Source organism: Pan troglodytes, chromosome 5 (assembly GCF_028858775.2).
Source record: "Pan troglodytes isolate AG18354 chromosome 5, NHGRI_mPanTro3-v2.0_pri, whole genome shotgun sequence".
NCBI classification, from domain to species: domain Eukaryota; kingdom Metazoa; phylum Chordata; class Mammalia; order Primates; family Hominidae; genus Pan; species Pan troglodytes.
The window spans coordinates 52,873,774-52,893,426 of NC_072403.2; the positions used below are offsets into that span (position 1 = coordinate 52,873,774).

The following is a 19,653-nucleotide window of genomic DNA, read 5'->3' on the forward strand; positions in this document are numbered from 1 at the left end:
TCCAATCCTTCTATTGAAGCATTTTATTAACGATGTTTTAGATTTCAGAGATATCTTTTTGTTGTCTGTGTATTCCTTGTTATAGCACTCACTTTATAGAGGCAATATCCTACTTGAGGATAAAACTGATTGTCTCTTAGGTCTCCTGCCTTCTAGTATGATTTTCTCTCCTAATGTGTATCTCTATGTTTGTTTCTTCATTGCTCTAGGTGAGCTTATATCACAGGACTAAAGGTGAGACTGCATTGCCTCTCCCTGCCTTTTATTTTTTCTTTTTGGCCTCTGCATTTGATACTGGAAGCTTTTGTAAAGTACTTAATGATCCTAGGCTGTTTGCTTATATTTCAGACTGAGACACTATAAAGCTGATTTGATGGTTGGATTGTCTGTGTATGAGGACTCTTGGCCTTCCTGTAGGGTGATTATCTGGAAAAATAATTCCTTAGTAAATATTCAAAGTCAGTATCTTCAATGTTTCCTCCTGTTATAATCAGATTCTCCAGAGATGCCTGTTCAGACTTGACTTGGGTCGGCTGTGTCCCCACCCAAATCTCATCTTAAATTGTAGCTCCCATAATTCCCACGTGCTGTGGGAGGGACCCAGTGGGAGATAATTGAATGATGGAGCCAGTTTTCCCCATTCTGTTCTCATGGTGGTAAATAAGTCTCAAAAGATTTGGTGGTTTTACAAGGGGAAACCCCTTTCATATCGTTTTCACTCCCTCTCTTGCCCGCTGACATGTAAGAAGTCCCTTTACTCCTCCTTTGTCTTCCACCATGATTGTGAGGCTTCCCCAGCCATGTGGAACTGTGGGCCCATTAAACCTTTTTTTAAAATAAATTACCCAGTCTTAGGTATGTGTTTATCAGCAGCATGAGAATGGACTCATACAAGACTCTTGCCTTAAAAATGTAAGACTTGCTGCCATTGTTATGTGTTAACTTTCACTAAACCTTTTGTTTTCAGGATGGGAAAACCTCTCCCAACTGATTCTGGTGTCTCTCAGTCCCAATATCCCATCTTTTTCCACATCTCCATATAATCTATTAGTAGGATGAAGGAAAGGACATTTGCTTGGCTACTTGGGATTAGAGAGGTACCTGAGGGACCAGATGCTTCCTAAATTGAACTCGAACCAACCAAATCTACTATTCAGTCCCATATTCATCCAAATTCTTAAGGTACCTGGTGCTGCAAAATCTTAAGTCTCTTGGGGGATTCTGCAGTGTAAAGTAGGTTGCTTCTTGTTTTTCCCCACCACTGGCTTAATATTTAACTTTCTCAGGTCTTCTAAGTCAGTTCACACCACCCCACCTGCTTTCCAAAGGTGTGTTGCTGTTATCTCCTCTCTTGTTCCCAATCTTTGGAATTTCATGTCTGTGACCTCCAGTGATCCCTCCCTCCTGGCATTCACACCTTTTGAAATGCCCTCCTCTCGATTGTGGCCAGGGCCTGTGACTTGGTTCTAACCTGTGAAATATGGCAAAAGTTATGGGTTGTCACTCTCCTAATTATCTTACATTAAACAAGACTCTCTCTTAAAAGCAGACTGGAGTTAGAGACTGTCCTTGCAGGCTTAATGTTGTAAGTGGCCAAGTTGGAAAAGCCCATGTGGTGAAAAAAACAGGGGTGGCCTCTAGGGTCTGAGGATGAACTCTAGCCAATAGTCAGCAAAAAGCCACCATTCTCATTCCCACAACCACAAGGGGACAAATTCTGCCAACAACCTGAATGAGTCAGAAGTGAATTCTTCCCCACCTGCACCTCCAGATGACATGACAGTCCATCCAGTACCTTGATGACAGCCTTGTGTAACCCTGAGCAAAGTACAAGCTTAGCTGTGCATGGAATCCACCCATGACCACTTTGAGATAATAAATATGTGTTGCTTTAAGCTGCTGAGTTTGCAGCAATTTTATATGCAGCAATAAAAAACTATCATAATAGAAATGGAATAAACTATTATAATAGAAAACACAGCAATAGAAAATTATTACAATGCTATTCACTTTTTAATTATTTTATTGTTGTTTTAGTAGCATTTTGAGGTGAATGTATGCATAATCAGTGAATTAGACAAGCATGCACATACATGATATCTGATCAAACTTTTTTTGTCTCTCATCATCCTCATAAAATTTATTCAGTGGGAGAAGCTTTTTCTTCCATCAGATACATTCCAGTTATATGCCAACATACTCAGGTAAGAGCAATATTTTGGCCATTTTAAATAGTTTGATAATTATGACTCCCAGTCACCTACAATAAGAAGAAACTACAATAATTTAGTACTAAATTTTTCTTCCCTCTCCAACTGAGTCTTGTGTTGAGTTGCCTACTTGCGCTAGCACATCTTCCCTTGCTGGTTGACATTTTTGCTAAGATTTCTCCCTCTCCTTCCACCCCACCTTGGACACTGAGGTTTCTGGCCTCCCTTTCCCCAAGGTCCCCAAAAAAAGAAATTTGTCTTATGAGATAGGGCTGCCTTCACATGGTGTCAGGGTTCTCTGGATAGTAATTGTGTGTAATAAGAGAGGGAGCATTCAAGAACTCCCATAGAAATTCTCATAGCCCTGACTTCTCATCTTTAGCTTGTGTAGATTTTTTTGTATTCCAGGTGGTCATTTGTGACTCCTTCCTCATCCCACAATCTGGCTTCACCTCCCACTTCTTGATGCTGGGTTCCCTCCACCTCTTTGGACAACCCTATCAGAGAGGACCTAAAAGAGCCCCATGCTGACCTTCACTCTTGCATGTCTCACTATGGTTCATGGGAAACACACACATCCATTGCCCTGACAAACACTAGACATACAGGCTATTCTCAACACAGAACTCATTCAGGGCTCTACTACCGGAGCTGTGGCCACAATTCTAGGCAAGAATCAGACTTCCATCAGCCATGCATCCTAATTGTTGTGGTTCTGAGAAATCTGAGCTATCTGAGCTATCTGAGAAATCTTCTCTCACTAAATTTGAGGTCAAGGAGCAGACATTCCTCCTTCTCTCACTTTTGTGGGTAGGTAGAGTAAGAAGGCTCATAGAGCAGTTTTCTGCAAAGAAGTCTTTCTTATAAAATTCTGTTGACTCTCATACATATTTGTGGGGTATAGAACCATCTAACTGATCCTCAGTCATTTCCTTTGAACCTCTCACTTTCATATTTCATGTGTGCTGCACCTTGGTGCCTTGTGGAAGTCTAACTTTGAATTTCTCTTATGTATGCTTATTTAATCTACCACCACTAACTAGAAGTTCCCCCAGCTGTCTTTATTTGCATAGCATGAAGGCTTTCCATGTCAGGAGGCTAAGAGACACTCCCTAGGCCTCTCAAAACAGCAAGGATGAATCAAAGGCTCGGGTTCCTCTGGGCACTATGGTCACGGCTGAAACTCAGGTAGGTGAGCCAAATGTGATGGAAGTATGGAAGAGAAGTGTTGCTTCACATAGCATCAACTCCTGCTGCTTTGTATGTCATCCAAAAGTGGCACTGGCTGTACAAGAAAATAACTTCCACAAAGTGCCTATGGTGTATTATGAAAGAAAATAAGGATGTTTTAAGGTGCCTCCCTGGAAGCTGACAACCAAATTCTCCCTTAATTTCTCTCTTACATAGAATTCTGGGAATGGTGAACTGTGTAACTGACCTCAGAAAGATTTACTAGAGCTGTAGGTAATTTTCAAGGCTTTTATTGGTTGTAGAAATGGTCTGGGAGACAAAAGTCCTAAAAACCCCCAATTCCCCTTAACTGGCTTCACAATCTTTGGCAAGTCACTTTACCTCTCTGAGCCCCCATGCCCTCATCTCTGCACTAGGTCTGCCTTGACACTTTGGTTTGCAGGGTTTAGGACCAGATGAAAGTGCCTTGTAAACTGAAAAATACCACATTATATATCATATCACATTATTATACTTTCTGATAAATGGTTACAAAGCTATCTGAAATAGAAGTTTACATTTTATTTCTGATTAACTTTCAATGTTAAGTGATAGAACCTAAGAAGCAAAAGCGAACATAAAATTCAACTGGAAAATTTGAAAGAGAAATGGTTTTTTCTCTAGGAAATTTGCATTAATAACTTTTTCCCACCATCCCCCCACCAGTAACTTTTTGACAAGAAAATGAACGTGGCCTATTAATTTATCTAAAGCTATTTCATAAAATTTTCTTCCTTCAATCCAGATTATTGGAAATGCCATGTGAATAATGCTGTTTTATGAAAATAGAAACCATATTTTATGGTCAGGGTACAACTGACACGATTTCCAACAAAACCTACCCTTCTGCATTTATGGAGCACTTTCTTTGAATCAAATCACATGGAAATAAATCTTCTTTTCATTTAATTGAAGACAAAAGGGAGCAGTAATGAAGCCACTGAGACATTCTTGTTTTATTCCCAGACCCCTAAATCAGAAAACCCGATCGAATACTGAGCATAATTTCTTCATTGACATTTGTCTCTAAATGTCAAGTTGTTCTGGAAATTTTTTCTTGATTTTATGATTCCTTGCCTTATTCATTTGAGACAAACTGAGTTAGCATGATGTTGTCGGAGGAATCTCCAGTATGAGAAAATGCATAATGGCCTGAAGGGGAAAAACAGGAAATAATTATTGTTACTCTGTTGAAATCCAGCATGAGACCAAAATGAAAATTAGCCTGTAGATTATTTCACAACTAGGAACAGTTTTTAAAAGATTCTAGGTAAAGACAAAAAGATTGTGGTTGGTGGAGAGAAATAGCATTTCACCAACACCCCAGAGGCTTGCATTTGTCAAGTATCACTTATTTGAGAAATATCATGTTTTTCAAATATTGCTGGGAAATGACATAAAGTAGATTGAGATCACAATATGTTATTGCTGGAAGAATCTTAGTAATCTCTTAGCTTTTTATTTTATAGATGAGGAACAAATGCCCCCAAAAGGTAGAGACTTGTAAAAAAGCGCTCAAGCTGACTGGTGGCAATAACAACAGAACCCAAGGGTCTGGTACAAGCACATTCTCCAGACACTTGAACTTTATCTGGAATTTGAATAATTTCAATGGGAATATAAAATGAGTTTCCTACATTAATGATGACATTAACATAACTGAATGTGAAATGGGACTTGAACTCTTAAGCATGGTTTCAACTTAGCTTGTAAGGCAATGTCTCCTCCTCCACTTCCATGTTCCAACCTTCTCTCTCCTCCAAGAATGCTGTGACTACTTGCAATGTTTAAACACTGGTCTTGCAGTTGCTCAATAGCACAGACTTTAGTAACCGCCAATCAATGAACATAGGGCCAGTGCATGTCACAGGTGGAGGAGACAGTGCTCTTTCACTCTTAGCAGGTGTGGCCCCTTCCTGCCCAGGGGCATTTTAGGGAGGAGGACATGTGCAACATCAGGGCACAAGCACCTGGCCGCGTGCCCACTGCTTGGCAGCTGGCACAAAGGGGTGATTCTCCAATAAGGACATAAATTGTGTTAGTCTAACCACACTCCTTCCCTTCAAGGCCTCAATGATCAATGCCACAGATTTATATAATGTCAGACTGGGGAAATAGAGATAATTTGTGATGACATTACATAAAGACACTCTCTGGTTCTCCATGAGCATCAAGTCACCTACATTGTTCTGTCAGCCCTGAGCACGGTCTGGATGAACTCTGAAAACATGGCTGGCTGATAATCCCACACTTCTCACATGAGTTTCTTACATGTTGCCATTGAATTTTATTCATATGATATACTCATATACTCTTTTCACACCTTTTGTAACCTTTGGTTTTATCGTAACTCACCTTTGTTTTGCAGTGGGTTGAAAGGCTTTGAGAATTTGGGTTTGGCAGATGAATCTGATGAGTTTTGCTGCACAAAATAAAAATAAGTCATTTGGACATTAATAGCATTCTTTTACTGTTGGTCTGCATTTCCTGACTTCATGATGTTATTCATGATTCTTTATTTCATTTTCATAGGTGCAATTCTCTTTTTAAGAATTTAGAATGGTTACTTTCTCACTCTTTCTTCTGCTTTAATCTATTTAAAATGCCTAAAATTTTATTTTCAAGTGAATGCTGTGTTCCTGTGTATTTTTATAACTTCTAACAACAAACTAGAAAACAGTTTTAAAGGCGGCATTATCCCTTTTCATGTCTATGCTTACATTTCTTTGGATCACATTTGTTACTGGAAGAGAAACCCATGGAGGAAAATGGAGGAAAAACAGTGCTCTGACTAAAAATGATTCTCAACAAAGCTTTGCTTTACTCTTGCTCATCTTAGCTCTCAAACCTACTTTTGAATGACGCTTTGGTCATTGCTACAGAGGCTATATAGAGTTCAATAATTTAACAGCTGAATTATAAAATTACATAAAATATTTGAAACAAAAAGCATGTACTTATCGGGAAAGATAAATGTGTTTACATACATTATATATTTTTCTACTCATTAGTTCATCATTCATTTGTCCATTAATTTACCATCTCATATTGAATGCCTTTGTGTGCCAGATGCTGTTCTGGCACTGGGAATATTGGAAGGAAAACTTCCATTCCTTGCTACAGTCTATGCCACAAGGAAACCAAACCAAGGTGGGAAAAACATGTTCTTATTATATTCAGTAGATAGACCAGTGATAGTTTTTCAATTTTCACTGGTATTAAGGCACACTGAGTTCTGAAAAAAAAAAGCTACAAAAATAAGAATTAAAAATATTTGAAACTTTCAAAGCAAAATAATTAATTTTCCAGAATTCAGGGCTCAGCAAACATTTAATGCTATAACCCTTTAAAAAAAATCATAAGGTCAGGGATCATGGCACTTAAAATTGCATCCTGTACCATTTGGAGACAGGAATTTTAGGTTGTAACATACTCAACATACTTCCTTGTGGTCTGGGAAGAAGTAGCCTCTTCAGGTGTGTGAAGTTATATGGGTCGAAACACTTGGCCAAATAACAGGCCATGAGTTACTGGAACTCAGATGTAGGTCTGTAAATCTATTCTTTGTGGAGGGGGGTCCATTGAGGCCACCAGAGTCTGTGTCTTGGAGAAGAGTTACAGAGAACATGCCTAGGGACAATGGAGGGTCAAGACAGGGGCCTGAGCATGGAGAAGATTTGGGGTCCATACAATGTGCTGTGGCTTGAAGGATGGTCCTTGCTGAGACTATTGCTGGCTCTTCTTTCATTGCCTTCAGTCAACTATCATAGTCTCACTGCTCTGTTCAGGATCCCTACTTTACTCCTCCTTTAGCTATCTCTCAGAGGATAGCCTTGTCCATTACTTAAGAAAAACAAACAAAAAAAGTATCAAGGTTCGAACTCTCAATATCATGACACTGTAAACAAAAATAAAATTCTAAGCCCCCCAACCAACTGAATGGATCCCCCCTCTCAGCCAAGGAGATTTCAAAGAAACCTGAAAAACTAGTTGAGGTTATGATGGGAAGTGGGGGTCAGACATGCTTCGTTGTAGTCTTCTCCCTTTGGAGCTCAGACACAAAACTGAGATCTTAAGACTGATAGGACAAATCTTTTGTAGCAATAAGATACCAAATTCCAACCAAACTCTAGCATAGCATCATGCAACAGATAGGTCCTGAAAGAAATCAAAGTATTTTACCACAAAATATATTTCTTTGACATATTTTGAAATGGCCCTGCAAAGCTGTCTCTTGTGGAAGAAATTTATATTCTGTAGAAAATTCCCTTCCCTTTCCAGATCTTTTTCTGATCCTGAAGAGATTAGCTGAGAGTCTATATCCTTTAAAAGGTCTGAATAGAAAACATTTGCATCTCTTGCATCAAAGGGCTTCAGGTACATAAAAAGAACCTTGGTTTACACGACCCCTTAGCTTAACCCAGAAACTCCTTTCTATTGATTCCAGGTCTTCAGATAATAACTTAACTCTTTCAACCAATTGCCAATGAGAAAATCTTTGAATCCATCTATGACGTGGAAGCCCTCCTGCCCCTACTTCGAGTTGTCCCATCTTTCCAGACTGAACCAAGATATACCTCGCATGTACTGACTAATGTTTATGTCTCCCTAAAATGTATAAAATCAAGCTGTAATTCAACCATCTTTGGTACACATTCTCAGAACCTCCTGGGGCTGTGTCATGGCTCATGATCCTTAACCCTGGCAAACAAACTTCTAAATTGATTGAGACCTGTCTCAGATACTTTTTCACTTAGAATCCCAATTTATACATGTTGCTCCTCCTGCATCAATGTGGTACTTCCTGTGTCAAGCTAAGGAGCAAATCCCTCCATCTTCAGTCCGGCCAATCCCTCTGTCTTCCCAGGAGTCCTCTTCTGCCCATTATCCTCAGTCTCTCTCTTATTTGTTTTCAGAGTCTCTTCACTGGCTCACCCCTCCCAACATACGAACTTGTCACATCCTGGCAACTTCAACTCTAGCCTGTCACTGCTGTGCTGGGTCTACGTCTGGTTACCACTCTCGCTGATTTTGCTCACCAGCGAGTTTCTTGGCAGGAATATTCATCAAGTGTGATCTCTTTCTCACCTTCTCATCATCTGTCATTTGGGGTCCTTGGGGTCCTGCTTTTTCATTCAAACTCTCTAAGAAAATTATAAATGCACATATTTTCTTCTTGAAAATAATGCATATTTATTTTAAAACAAATGAGCCACCTAACCAGCAACAAAATCTCATTTTTGTCACCTAATTTGGAAATGAAATTGGGGAGAAGGTACAAATACAGACACTGCCTTCTCAGAAGTGTCAGTGCTTGATGTTAGAAACAGAGAGAAACCGTTAGGCATTCTTGCTTTTGCTTTTGTTTTATTTTACTTGGGAGTATTTTTCCTTCTTTGGTTTTCAAAGGAGAAAAATTTTGACTTTCTGCTTTGCAGGGTGGGGAGTGTCCCGTCTCATTATATTCACTAAAGGTTTTATCTTTTCTGTAGTCACATGTGCTGTAATTTTCTCCTTTTCTTAAGTGTAGATAATGACTCATTAGTTTCACAACTTCTGGTTCGAGTGATTTTTAGTTCTTCCAGACATAAAATCTAAATCCCAGAATGTGAGAACTTCTGCTTTGAATAACTAGTCCAACATTTATTTTCTACAGTTGAGAAAATTAAAACTTAGAGACGAAGTGACTTTCCTAAGATCACACAGTCAATTGGTTACGGAGTCAGAAATACAAGGGCAAGACTGGTCCACCTGCTCACGGGCCAGTGCTCTGTAATTCACAGCAGTGCTGTCTACTGAAAAATGCAGACCAGGGAAGATTTTTTAATGCCAGAGGAAAATTTCCTTATTGATTTTTATTTCAAAAAGTTATATTGTCACTTGTAAAAATCTCTAAATACCCATATAGGTTTGGATGCAGTTAAGTCAGTTGACTTTTATAAAATACAGAAATTCTCTGCTTTAGAACTCCTTCTGAAAGGCCCTCAGTGCCTTGCTGAAAAACAAAAGTCTAAATAATATTGAAAACACAAAATATGTGTTCAAGCACTTTTGTTTCTAAATATACTATCCTCATATGGATTATACTTTTATGGCAAAGAATGAAACAGAAATCCTCCATTTCCTTAAAAACTTGTGAGTTTGTAGACTTAAGAGCTAAGATTGCAAGTAACAGAATCAGTGATAGCAGCCTAAAAAAAGAAAATTATTAATACATAATACTTTTATGTATTAGAAGTTAACCAAATTTAAAGACAAGAATTTAACCAAGATCTCTCATTTTATCTGTCTAGAGAAGGAAAAATGGTTTACAGAAGGTTCAGAAAGTCAGATGAAGAAAAGGGCCTTGCTAGTTCTAAATATTGATAAGCAAGTCAGACTAAAGTAAATGCCATTGTTCAAAAGTATTCACTCACAAGCACCCACAGACTTCCATACTTGAGCATCCTTGTAAGTTTCCATGACTTCACAGTCACTCATTTAATCACTCATTCACTCAACAACTCTTTACTACCACTCATGTGCCAGGCTCCATGTCAGATACCAGGAATATAATGGTGAAAGAAATTCAAGGGGTTTACACAGAAGTTGGCTTGCAGCAAGACTGTATAAAGAGAAGAATGCAAAACTGGAACTTCATGTATTGGATTCATGGTAGTAGGAGATAATTACCTTTTCTGTTTGCTTCCAAGAACTTAAGGCAGACAACTTGTTGAACAGAAGTTGTCGCAGCTATAAGGGCAACAAAGAAATATTGAGGAGATACACATACAATCATACGCAGACAAATCAAGAACAACTGCAGGTTGAAATGGTTATTTAATAGTATTATTTCCTAGAAGCAGTTAGTAGACCATGAATGGATATCTGGTAGAAAGATTATTTTCTTCATCTCTTTACCTATAAACAAAACTAGAGTTCAACAAAGAACAACAGTACCAAATGCCATACTCATTCCGATTTTAGACATTAGTAGTTGGCAATAATTGCTAAACTGAAGTGTATCTTTGAAGTGAAGAGTTTCCTAACCACATGAATGGTAAGACAAGGCAATTACTTTTAGTACAATTAAGAACAGCAAATTGCTTCTTTGTAGAAAGCAGTTTGTTCATGTGCAAAATTGGTCCTATAATTAGCAACAATTTTGCTAATTATAAAAATTTTTTATTTTCTTATTAAAACAAAGACTATACATCTATTAGCTTATGGCCTTCACCTCTCCCAACAGAATTGTTTAATGCTTGGGTTTATGAAACAAGTATATTTAAAATTTTTTTTCTATTATCTTTCATTTAAACTTACTGTTCTTCACTGGGAATTTTATTTAATGTGAGAGGCTATTTATTTATTTATTTTCCTTCAACAGTATACTTTACTTTTTAAAATATTTTTATTTCCATAGGTTATTGGGGAACAAGTGGTGTTTGGTTACATGAGTAAGTTCTTTAGTGGTGATTTGTGAGATTCTGATGCACCCATCACCTGAGCAGTATATACTGCACCCAATTTGTAGTCTTTTATCCCTCACCCCCTTCCCACCCTTTTCCCCTGAGTCCCCAAAGTCCATTGTGTCATTTTTATGTCTTTGCATCCTCAAAGCTTATCACCCACTTATGAGTGAAAATATACAATGCTTGGTTTTCCATTCCTGAATTACTTCACTTAGAATAATAGTCTGTGAGAGGCTATTAACACTTACTGTTTAAAACTCTACAAGTATAGAAGTAGATATATATTTCAGCATATTCTAAATAAATGGGTAGAATAATTGAAAGAACAAAAGAGAATTCACCTGTTAGCAAAGCAATTTTGCTATGGAATTACTGCCATACCATAATTTAAATTAGAAAAGTTAAAGGTAAAAAGAATTCCCCTTTTTTCCGACAACGTTTACATTACATGTTTGATTAGTTCTGCAAGCTTTATCAGCAGTGACTGTTTAGTTCCTTTGTTTTCTGACTGAGCCTGACTTCTCTAAAAGCACAGAATTTTATTACAAAAGTACCAATAGTCCCACCTCTTATTATATGAATAAAGGCCTCAGAACAAAGGGGAGGGAGCCTAAGATGTCTAGGCTAGGGGTTAATGAGAGAAATAAATACACATACCTTACTGTCCAAGAGTATTCCAAAGCATAAGATAAAAAATCCCTTTAAAGAGAAAGGAATAAATCACATGTATTGTATTTTTCTTTTCCGAAAAAGAAAGCATTTATATGTAACACTATTCAATCACCCCACATTGAAACTGTTTTCTTGTCTGTCTCCTTAAGAGACTGTAGTCTCCTTGAAAGCAAGAACACCATGTGGCCTCCACAAGTGCATGGCACTACGCAAAGTACTCAAAAAAATGTTTTGTTGATGTCTAAATAAGCAAATGACCAAGCGAATGAAGTTTTGCATGTGGAGCTTCATTCTCCCCATCGTACCATCCCAACCCAAACAAATAGCATCCTTTTTTGTCTGTATCTTAGTCTTTCTTTAGACCAGGCATTTGATGTCTAAGCATCTATGATGGCAGCAGGCACAGAGCTCCAATCCTATGGCCAAGTGGAGGGATTTGACCTATATCAGCACCCTTTCCTTCCAGTGCAGGTCTTGGGGAACCCTTGGTAAATGTTTTGGTGGATCTTGAATTCCTTCTCTCAGGCATAGCTCCTTCAGTTGGTGCTGTTCAGACAGTGTATCACCATGAGACTGTACTCCTGCTCCCCAACAGGAGTGCCCTAAACTTGTCACTGCTAGGGGCATGCTCTATGATTGCCATCCATACTAGCACCTGACTGTTCACTGGTTGCTGAATAGATGGAGAACCAACTTTTAGGAAACACCTATTGAGCATTTGTTATGTGCCAGACAATGAAATAAGTGCTAAATTATCTCATTTAACCCTCACATTTATTTGATGATGTAAGTATTATTATCTCTATTTAAAAGATAAGAGAATTGAGAGACAGAGAGATTAAGCAATGTGCTAGAGGTCACACAGTTTGTAAAGTGATGTATTTGAGCCCAGACCTATTTAAGTCTAGAGTTCAAATGTTTAACCACCACTTCCCTGAGTCATTGTCTGAGGTGGTCCAGCAAAACCTTCACTGAACTGGGACTGAAGGCTCTTGTCCAGATTCATCAAAACCTAATGATTGCTTTGTCCACCTCCTCTCTGAACACTTTCTGACTGTGCCAAGTAAAAACCCATTCTTTGTAGCAGAGATTAGCAAACTTTTTCTGTGATGAGCCAGGTGGTAAGCACTTTAGGCTTTGCGGGCTATACGGTTTCTTTTGCAACTACTCAACTCTGCCATTGCAGTGAAAGCAGCCATAGACCATATGTACATAAATAAGCATGGCTGTATTCCAATAAAACTTTATTTACAAAAACAGGCTACCGGTTGCGTTTTGCTAGCCCCTTCTCTATTGCACCCTAGGAAATTCCTTTGCACCATTCAGAGTCAACAAGTACTTATGATGTATTTCCCTTTCTCTGTTTAACTTTTTCCCAGAGTTCTGCATAAGAGAAGGAGAAATGAGTCAGCAGCAAGCAAGATTGTTTGCCAGAAGAACTCTAATAGATTTAAAGCCGTGTAATGGGTTACTGAAGAAATCCAATATTCTGCTTCAGTATGATAGTAACTAAGTAAGAAAATATTTTTTTCTATTTATTGTTTCCATGCAGTTTTTCTGATGGTCTTGCTGGAGGCAGGGAGATGAGATAATCTCCAGAGTGGTTTTACCTGCCTGAGTTCTCTACTTATTCCAATCACTTGACAATACAATAGGTTATTGTTATTGTTCTCACCTGGAATGCATTGAGTAAAGCAAAAATAACATGCCAAGCCGGATTCTGGCTGTCCACTATTGTTCCTATTCCAAAGCCCCAGGTGAGCCCTAGCAGAGGGGTCAGAATGAGGAGGCTCTTCCCCACGCGGACGATGGTGGCCTTGTCATCCCGACTCAGTCTTTCCCCAACAGTCGGCCTCCAGAGCTTTGTGAGAACTAGCAGCACCACAACGAAGTTCACAGCCACAATAGCCAGTGCAGGGACAACAAAAGCCAGGAGTGGTTTGCTTCCATTGGACCAGTTAAGCCAACACACATCTTTCCTTTTGTAGGTATTGCTAGGTTGCGTGACAGCAATGGTTATGACAGATATAATGAGAGGGCACCCATAACCCAGGCAAAATCCAACAGCCATCATCAAATGCTGGGCCATGTGATGGAACACGAGGATGATCCGGTAAGCCAGCAGGATGCCAAGCATGAGCATCCAGAAGAACAAAGAGAGGTAGAAGAAGTGTGTAAAGAACACAGCAGCTGTGCAGACTCCAGAAGGGTTCACCGTGGTGTCCACTGTGGCACCAACAATAAACCAGACATCAGCAATCAAGAGGGACAGGGCTATGTTCACCATGCAAATACGACGTGTGTGAGAGGTTTGGCTTTTTTTAATCTGCTTCCAAAACAAAGCCTCGATGATCAGGCATAAAATGAGACTTCCAATGGAGATACCCAGTCCCACATAGGTGATCCATTTTACAACGGGGAAGATCGTAGAGGGGACAAAAGGTGACATCAACATGGAGAAGGAGGTCAAGTGAGTACATCGGCACGTCACGATGTCTTGAGTTTCATTCACTAGGTGGCAGCCTGCATCGTTCCACTGCAAATGACTGAAATCCCAAAACACACAATGAGGCTGGCTCAGGTTTGACTCTATCTTGGAAAAAAATAGGAAAACTTCATTTACGGAATAGTTTTGAATAACCGTGGATATCACAGGTCCATTGACCTGAGCATTTCCATTTTTGGAAATGGGTAGAATGTTCCCCAGAGTCAACGAGGCCATGCTGATAATAGTTTCTGGAAGGGATCTCTGGAATTGGTCTGACCCAATTAACACACGGCCTCTGATGGGAATAGATGTATTTTGGGGACACATTTTAATCTGATAGCTGTAACCCCTTTTGAGTTGGCTTTTGTTCACTGGAATCCCTTTCCAGTCAATGAATTTCCGAGAAAAATTCAGAGGAAGAGCCGTCGGAGGCACCAGAGTGCTGATGTTTTCTAATGTCTCTAGTAACCGTGAGCTGGCATACTTTTCTTCCCGCAGTAAGACTGTCCAGTTGGTTACTGAGGCCGAATTAAGGATATTGTCAGCTATACTGATGACATCCTGAAACACAAGGATGAGAGTCAGTTTGTGTTTTTGAGTAAACAGATAAGAGGACCAGCAGTGGATAGTCATTAGCATTAAGAATAGGAAAAATGCCCAGAGAATTGGCTCAGTCACGAACCACATTAAAACTCATCAATCAAATTTAGCTCAGTTCCTCTGTACAGTAGAAGCTTTGGGCAAAATCTTGGGTCAGCTGAATCATGTAAGTCCCAGGGTGATCACCCCAGAGCATCTGTAAATGCACTGAGGCTTCAGGATGAATGAGAAAGCATCCTGCAATTTCAGCTGCACATGTGATGTGCATTTCCTCCTCTCTGAGATGTTAAAAATGACTACACTGCTATTCAGGCTGAGGCTCAAAGATGCAGACACTACTTTGTACTGCTTTCCCGCATTATGTTTGTTTTGCTAACACCAGAAGTTCAAAACTCACATAAGAGATGCTCAAATTTTTAGGTTTCTTGTTTACTATAGTTTTTATGTTTCTTATTTCCTACTACATAAAGCAAAACAATTTTTAAAGCCTGGACCCAAGCATTGAATTGTCATGGGTTTTAAGGGTCAGTCTTAGTTTGAGATTCATTTTCCAAGCAACTCCTTGGAAGTTGTTACTTCTTCCCACAGAACCCCTTCTCTTGCTTATGGGTCTGGCTCCCAGACACTCTGCTGCAAGCATCTGTCACTCCACCTGAGTCTTACTCTGACCCAGCCCTCTTTGCCTTCTAGTCCAGAATCCCATGATGTTCTACTTCTACTGCCCCTAGAAACCTCTGTTTTCTTTTGCTTTGTGTTTGCCTGCTTTGTTTTCACTCTTCATTTTATTTTTAGCATGTTTGTGTCATTTTGTTTCAGTTGGTCTCTTGTAAACAACATGTGGTCAGGTTTTTAAAAAAACAAATTGGAGTATCTTTTCTTTAACTCAGGGAGTTTAACTTACTGATATTTAGTGTCACTTCTGAAACAATTTTAATCATATATAGTTAAGTATTATTGTGTGATTATTTAACGTACATTATATAATCCAGTTTTGTAAAACATTATATCCTTTAACATATAAAATGTATACACCCAAAATGTTTGGAAGGATATTTATTGAACAAATATTTATTGAGCACATGCTATATATCACTTGTCATTCTTCTAGGTACTGAGGTGATACCTAAAATGTAAGCAGTGTCTATTTGAAAGTGACCAGGCAACAGATAATTTATTTTTCTTTTTGCTTATTTGCGCTTCCTATAGTGACCAAGTATCATTTATGTAATTTGTAAGTTAATCTTTAAATATCCAAACTAAACCATATTCAGTTGAGAGAAGGTGTTATGAAGGGAGTTCTTAAAATATACACTGTTCAAGTCTGAGCTTGCGGCCACAGGAAAGAAAAATTATACATTGCAAACATGTTGAAAAGGCAGTGCCTATGTCACATAGTGCAAAAGCTTACCCGCTCCTCTAAGCTGGGTGCTGCCCAGGTAACCTGCATAAGAGCAGCTCTGTCTTCCTTTGAACACACACTATTGATCCCGAGTTCCTTGTATACCTCAGAGGAAGCAGTAAAGTTCACATAAAGACGCTTACATGGCTTTCTGTCTTTTCCAATAGTTCCCCATATTTAAGGCTTTGTCATTCCTCCTACAGGATCAAGCATTTAAAGTGAGCCCTTCAAGCACAGGCAGACCATACCTCCATTGTTGAATTGGACACCCTGAAATGGCTGGCCAGTGACAGAGATGAAATATTGCTCAGAATCGACACCACCGAAGCCAGATTCCCCACTGTGGTTGATGGGTTTTGCCGAATGATGACGGAAAGATTTTGCACAAAGGATGACACAGCTGCCTCAGTGGCATTGCCTACAATCATACTGAAATTCTAGAAGCAAAAATGGTTAAGTTCTAGAAAACAATGATATGCTGTGTTTCATCAAATTTAAATCAGATGTCTTGGCTATATAGAACTAACATTTGTATGGTGTGTTCTAATGTAGGATAATTACATAACAATAGTAACAAAGGCTGTTATTCAGTGATTTCTATATTTTAGACATTGCACTAGATGCTTTACCAGGGATTCATTGAATTCTTTCAACATCCTTTGAGGGAGGTACCATTATTATTTTCATTCTTTGAATTCTTTCAATATCCTTTGAGGGAGGTGCCATTATTATTTTCATTTTATAGCTAAGGAAACTGAAACTTGCAAAGTTTTAGTTTCTACTAAACTAAAAATCATTTTCATATAAATTATTATCTTAATTATGCAGAAAATCATGTTCAATGAGATTTAATGACCTTCCAAAGAGCACTCAGCTGAAAATGTTAGGGTAGGTCTACTGGTAGTAATCCTGTTATGTTCACCACGCTACACTGAGAATGCGTTGTAAGATGGGAAGAGAGAGAAACATACATGGAGATTTGACTACTGGGCTTGTGCCAGCCCCCGTTTTGTCACAAGATTTGTTTTTTTTATTTTTTTCGAGATGGAGTCTTGCTCTGTCAGCCAGGCTGGAGTGCGGTGGCATGATCTCAGCTCACTGCAACCTCTGCCTCCCAGGTTCAAAAGATTCTCCTGCCTCAGCCTCCCAAGTAGCTGGGATTACAGGCATGCACCACCACGCCCAGCTGTTTTTGTATTCTTAGTAGAAACGGGGTTTCACCATGTTGGCCAGGCTGGTCTTGAACTCTTGACCTCATGATCTGCCCGGCTTGGCCTCCCAAAGTGCTAGGATTACAGGCATGAGCCACTGCACCCGGCCCTAGATTTGGAATTTTACTTCTTTCTTGAGGCTCCCATCTACTTTTACTACACCAGGCTAACTTGGAAAGCAGCAAAGGAGGGCAGTCCCCTTCCACTCAACATTAAGTCCACTCAGGCGCCCAAGTGCCAGCCATTTTCCTTCTTGTTCTTCTCAACTGACAATGCTGTTTTCTGTTCAAGCCACCTGGGATCTGCCTGGAGCGAACTAGTCTCAACTATTGCTCATGTCCGGAATTGAGGCAACGAAGGCAAGAGCAAGAAGAAACCCCAGAATCCAGCTAATCTAATCCCCTTCCCCAGTTTACAGATGAGGAAACTGAGATCCAAAAGGGAGAAGTAAACATTCCACAGTCCTCCGATGAATACTATTCTGGGGTTTTCTACTGCAGCAGCAGAAGCAAGGTCTCTGGCTGGAATAGAAGTTCTGCTCAATATGGAAATCTACTTGCTGAACAGTATCTGTGAACTGGACTTGGGGTCCTTCTTTTCTGTGACTTGAGTTCTTCTGATTCCTAGATATTTATTTCCTTCTTTCTATCTTACTTGTCTTAATACTTGAACCTTCCTAAGAGAGAATCATGTGGAGGGCATAGCACCTGATATCGTTTGGCTCTGCATCCCCACCCAAATCTTATGTCAAGTTATAATTCCCAATGTTGGAGGCGGGGCTTGGTGGGAGATGATTGGATCATGGAGGTGGTTTCTAATGGTTTAGCACCATCCCCCAAGTGCTGTCTCATGATACAGTTCTCACAAGATCTGGTTGTTTAAAAGTGTGTAGCATCTCCCTCGTTCTCTCTCTCTCTCTGTCTCTCTCCTGTCACCATATAAGGATGTGCTTACTTCCTTTTCACCTCCCGCCATGATTGTAAGTTTCCTGAGGCCTCCCCAGATATGCCTTTTGTACATCCTGCATAACTGTGAGTCAAACCTCTTTTCTTTATAAACTACCCAGTCTCAGATAGTTCTTTATAACAATGTGAGAGCAGACTAATACAGCACTGGACTAGGAATCAAGTGACCATGCTTCTAATTCAAAACTATTGCTACCAGAGGAACTATTGGCCCCTTGGTCTTTTGTTTTCTGATCTGTAAAATGAGGTTGGTAAACCAGATGCCCCTTAAGATCCATTGCAGTTCAGTCATTTTATATGGTTCACCTTTGTCTGACCCACTCCTTGCCCTAATTTCTGGTATAGATATATCCTTACTTGTACTAAGCCTGCTGGCTTATGACTCACACCTTCACTCTTCTCTTTAATTCCTAGGTCTTCTGGACTTCTGAGGCCAGCTTAGTTGCTGCTCTACCATCCATCATAGACCTCCTCAGCAATGATACACTCCTCCACAACACCTCTGCCTGACAAAACTATCAACTCTGTCTTTTGAGCTGCAACCTAGACTCTGCTGCCCAGACGCTACCACTCATGCACGACTCCACGGGTTCACCAGGGTCTGATGTCATCCTTGCTCTTTGCATACTGGCCAATGATGCACGTAGGTATACTTACCCTCCACCTAGCCATGCTCACTGGGATATTGCCACTCTGAAACTCAAGACCAGGGCAAGTCTACAAAGTGAAAATGCCTCACCTTCTTCAGTTCTTCAAGCAGAGAGAGCACACAAGTCTCCCTGATGACCTGCCACCCAGAGGACTCACACTTGGCTGTGATGTTTCCCCTGTAGCCACTGCTGCAGGGCAGGGTATATTCATCATCCTTAGACCCAAATCCAAAGACAATGTCATTACACTGGGCTGGAAACAAAAGAAAACAACGAAGAAAAATGATCCTAGAATATCCTGGCACTCTATATAAACCATGTAGTCATGTTCAGATGTTTTAGAACTCATTTTTGGAGATGAAATCCAGGCAAAATTCAGAAGAGAAGTTTGTCTTTGATGTCCAGCTTCATCCCTCTCAACATTCCTTACTCATTCCTGATGCCTTACCCTCCCTGAGGCTGACTCCTCCTTCCAGGTGTCTGATCTGTGCCAACAATATCACTTTTAATGGGCTATCAACTAGTAAGTATTAGGTGATAATAAGGAAAGATGTGATTACTCTCAGGAAATATTTTTACTCTTTAAAGGAGCATTAGAAAGCCAGACAATTTTCCAGACACTATAGAATAAAGCAGTAATGTTATGGTTAAAAGATGGGCAGTTGCTATTTGTGGGTAGCACTTCCTACCTGTACCTCTTTAAGCATAGCTCACATTGCAACCAGTTGCTACTTTTGCCACTAGCCTTTAATAATGCATTCTTACCATGATTGGAAC

At 39.6% G+C, this 19,653-nt stretch overlaps 1 protein-coding gene across 1 annotated transcript in view; it reads right to left on the reverse strand.

Moving 5' to 3' along the window:
- Window positions 1–4,372: 4,372 nt before the first annotated feature.
- ADGRF1 (adhesion G protein-coupled receptor F1) overlaps window positions 4,373–19,653 on the reverse strand; it is a 42,467-nt gene continuing 27,186 nt past the window's right edge. The window contains exons 9-15 of the mRNA XM_001145329.6: window positions 18,966–19,129; window positions 16,299–16,487; window positions 13,239–14,612; window positions 11,549–11,590; window positions 10,113–10,172; window positions 5,796–5,862; window positions 4,373–4,592 (exon numbers count right to left, since the gene is read on the reverse strand). Of these exons, the coding sequence (XP_001145329.3) occupies window positions 4,519–4,592; window positions 5,796–5,862; window positions 10,113–10,172; window positions 11,549–11,590; window positions 13,239–14,612; window positions 16,299–16,487; window positions 18,966–19,129 (1,970 nt within the window). The 3' untranslated portion in view covers window positions 4,373–4,518. The remainder of the gene's footprint in view (window positions 4,593–5,795; window positions 5,863–10,112; window positions 10,173–11,548; window positions 11,591–13,238; window positions 14,613–16,298; window positions 16,488–18,965; window positions 19,130–19,653) is intronic.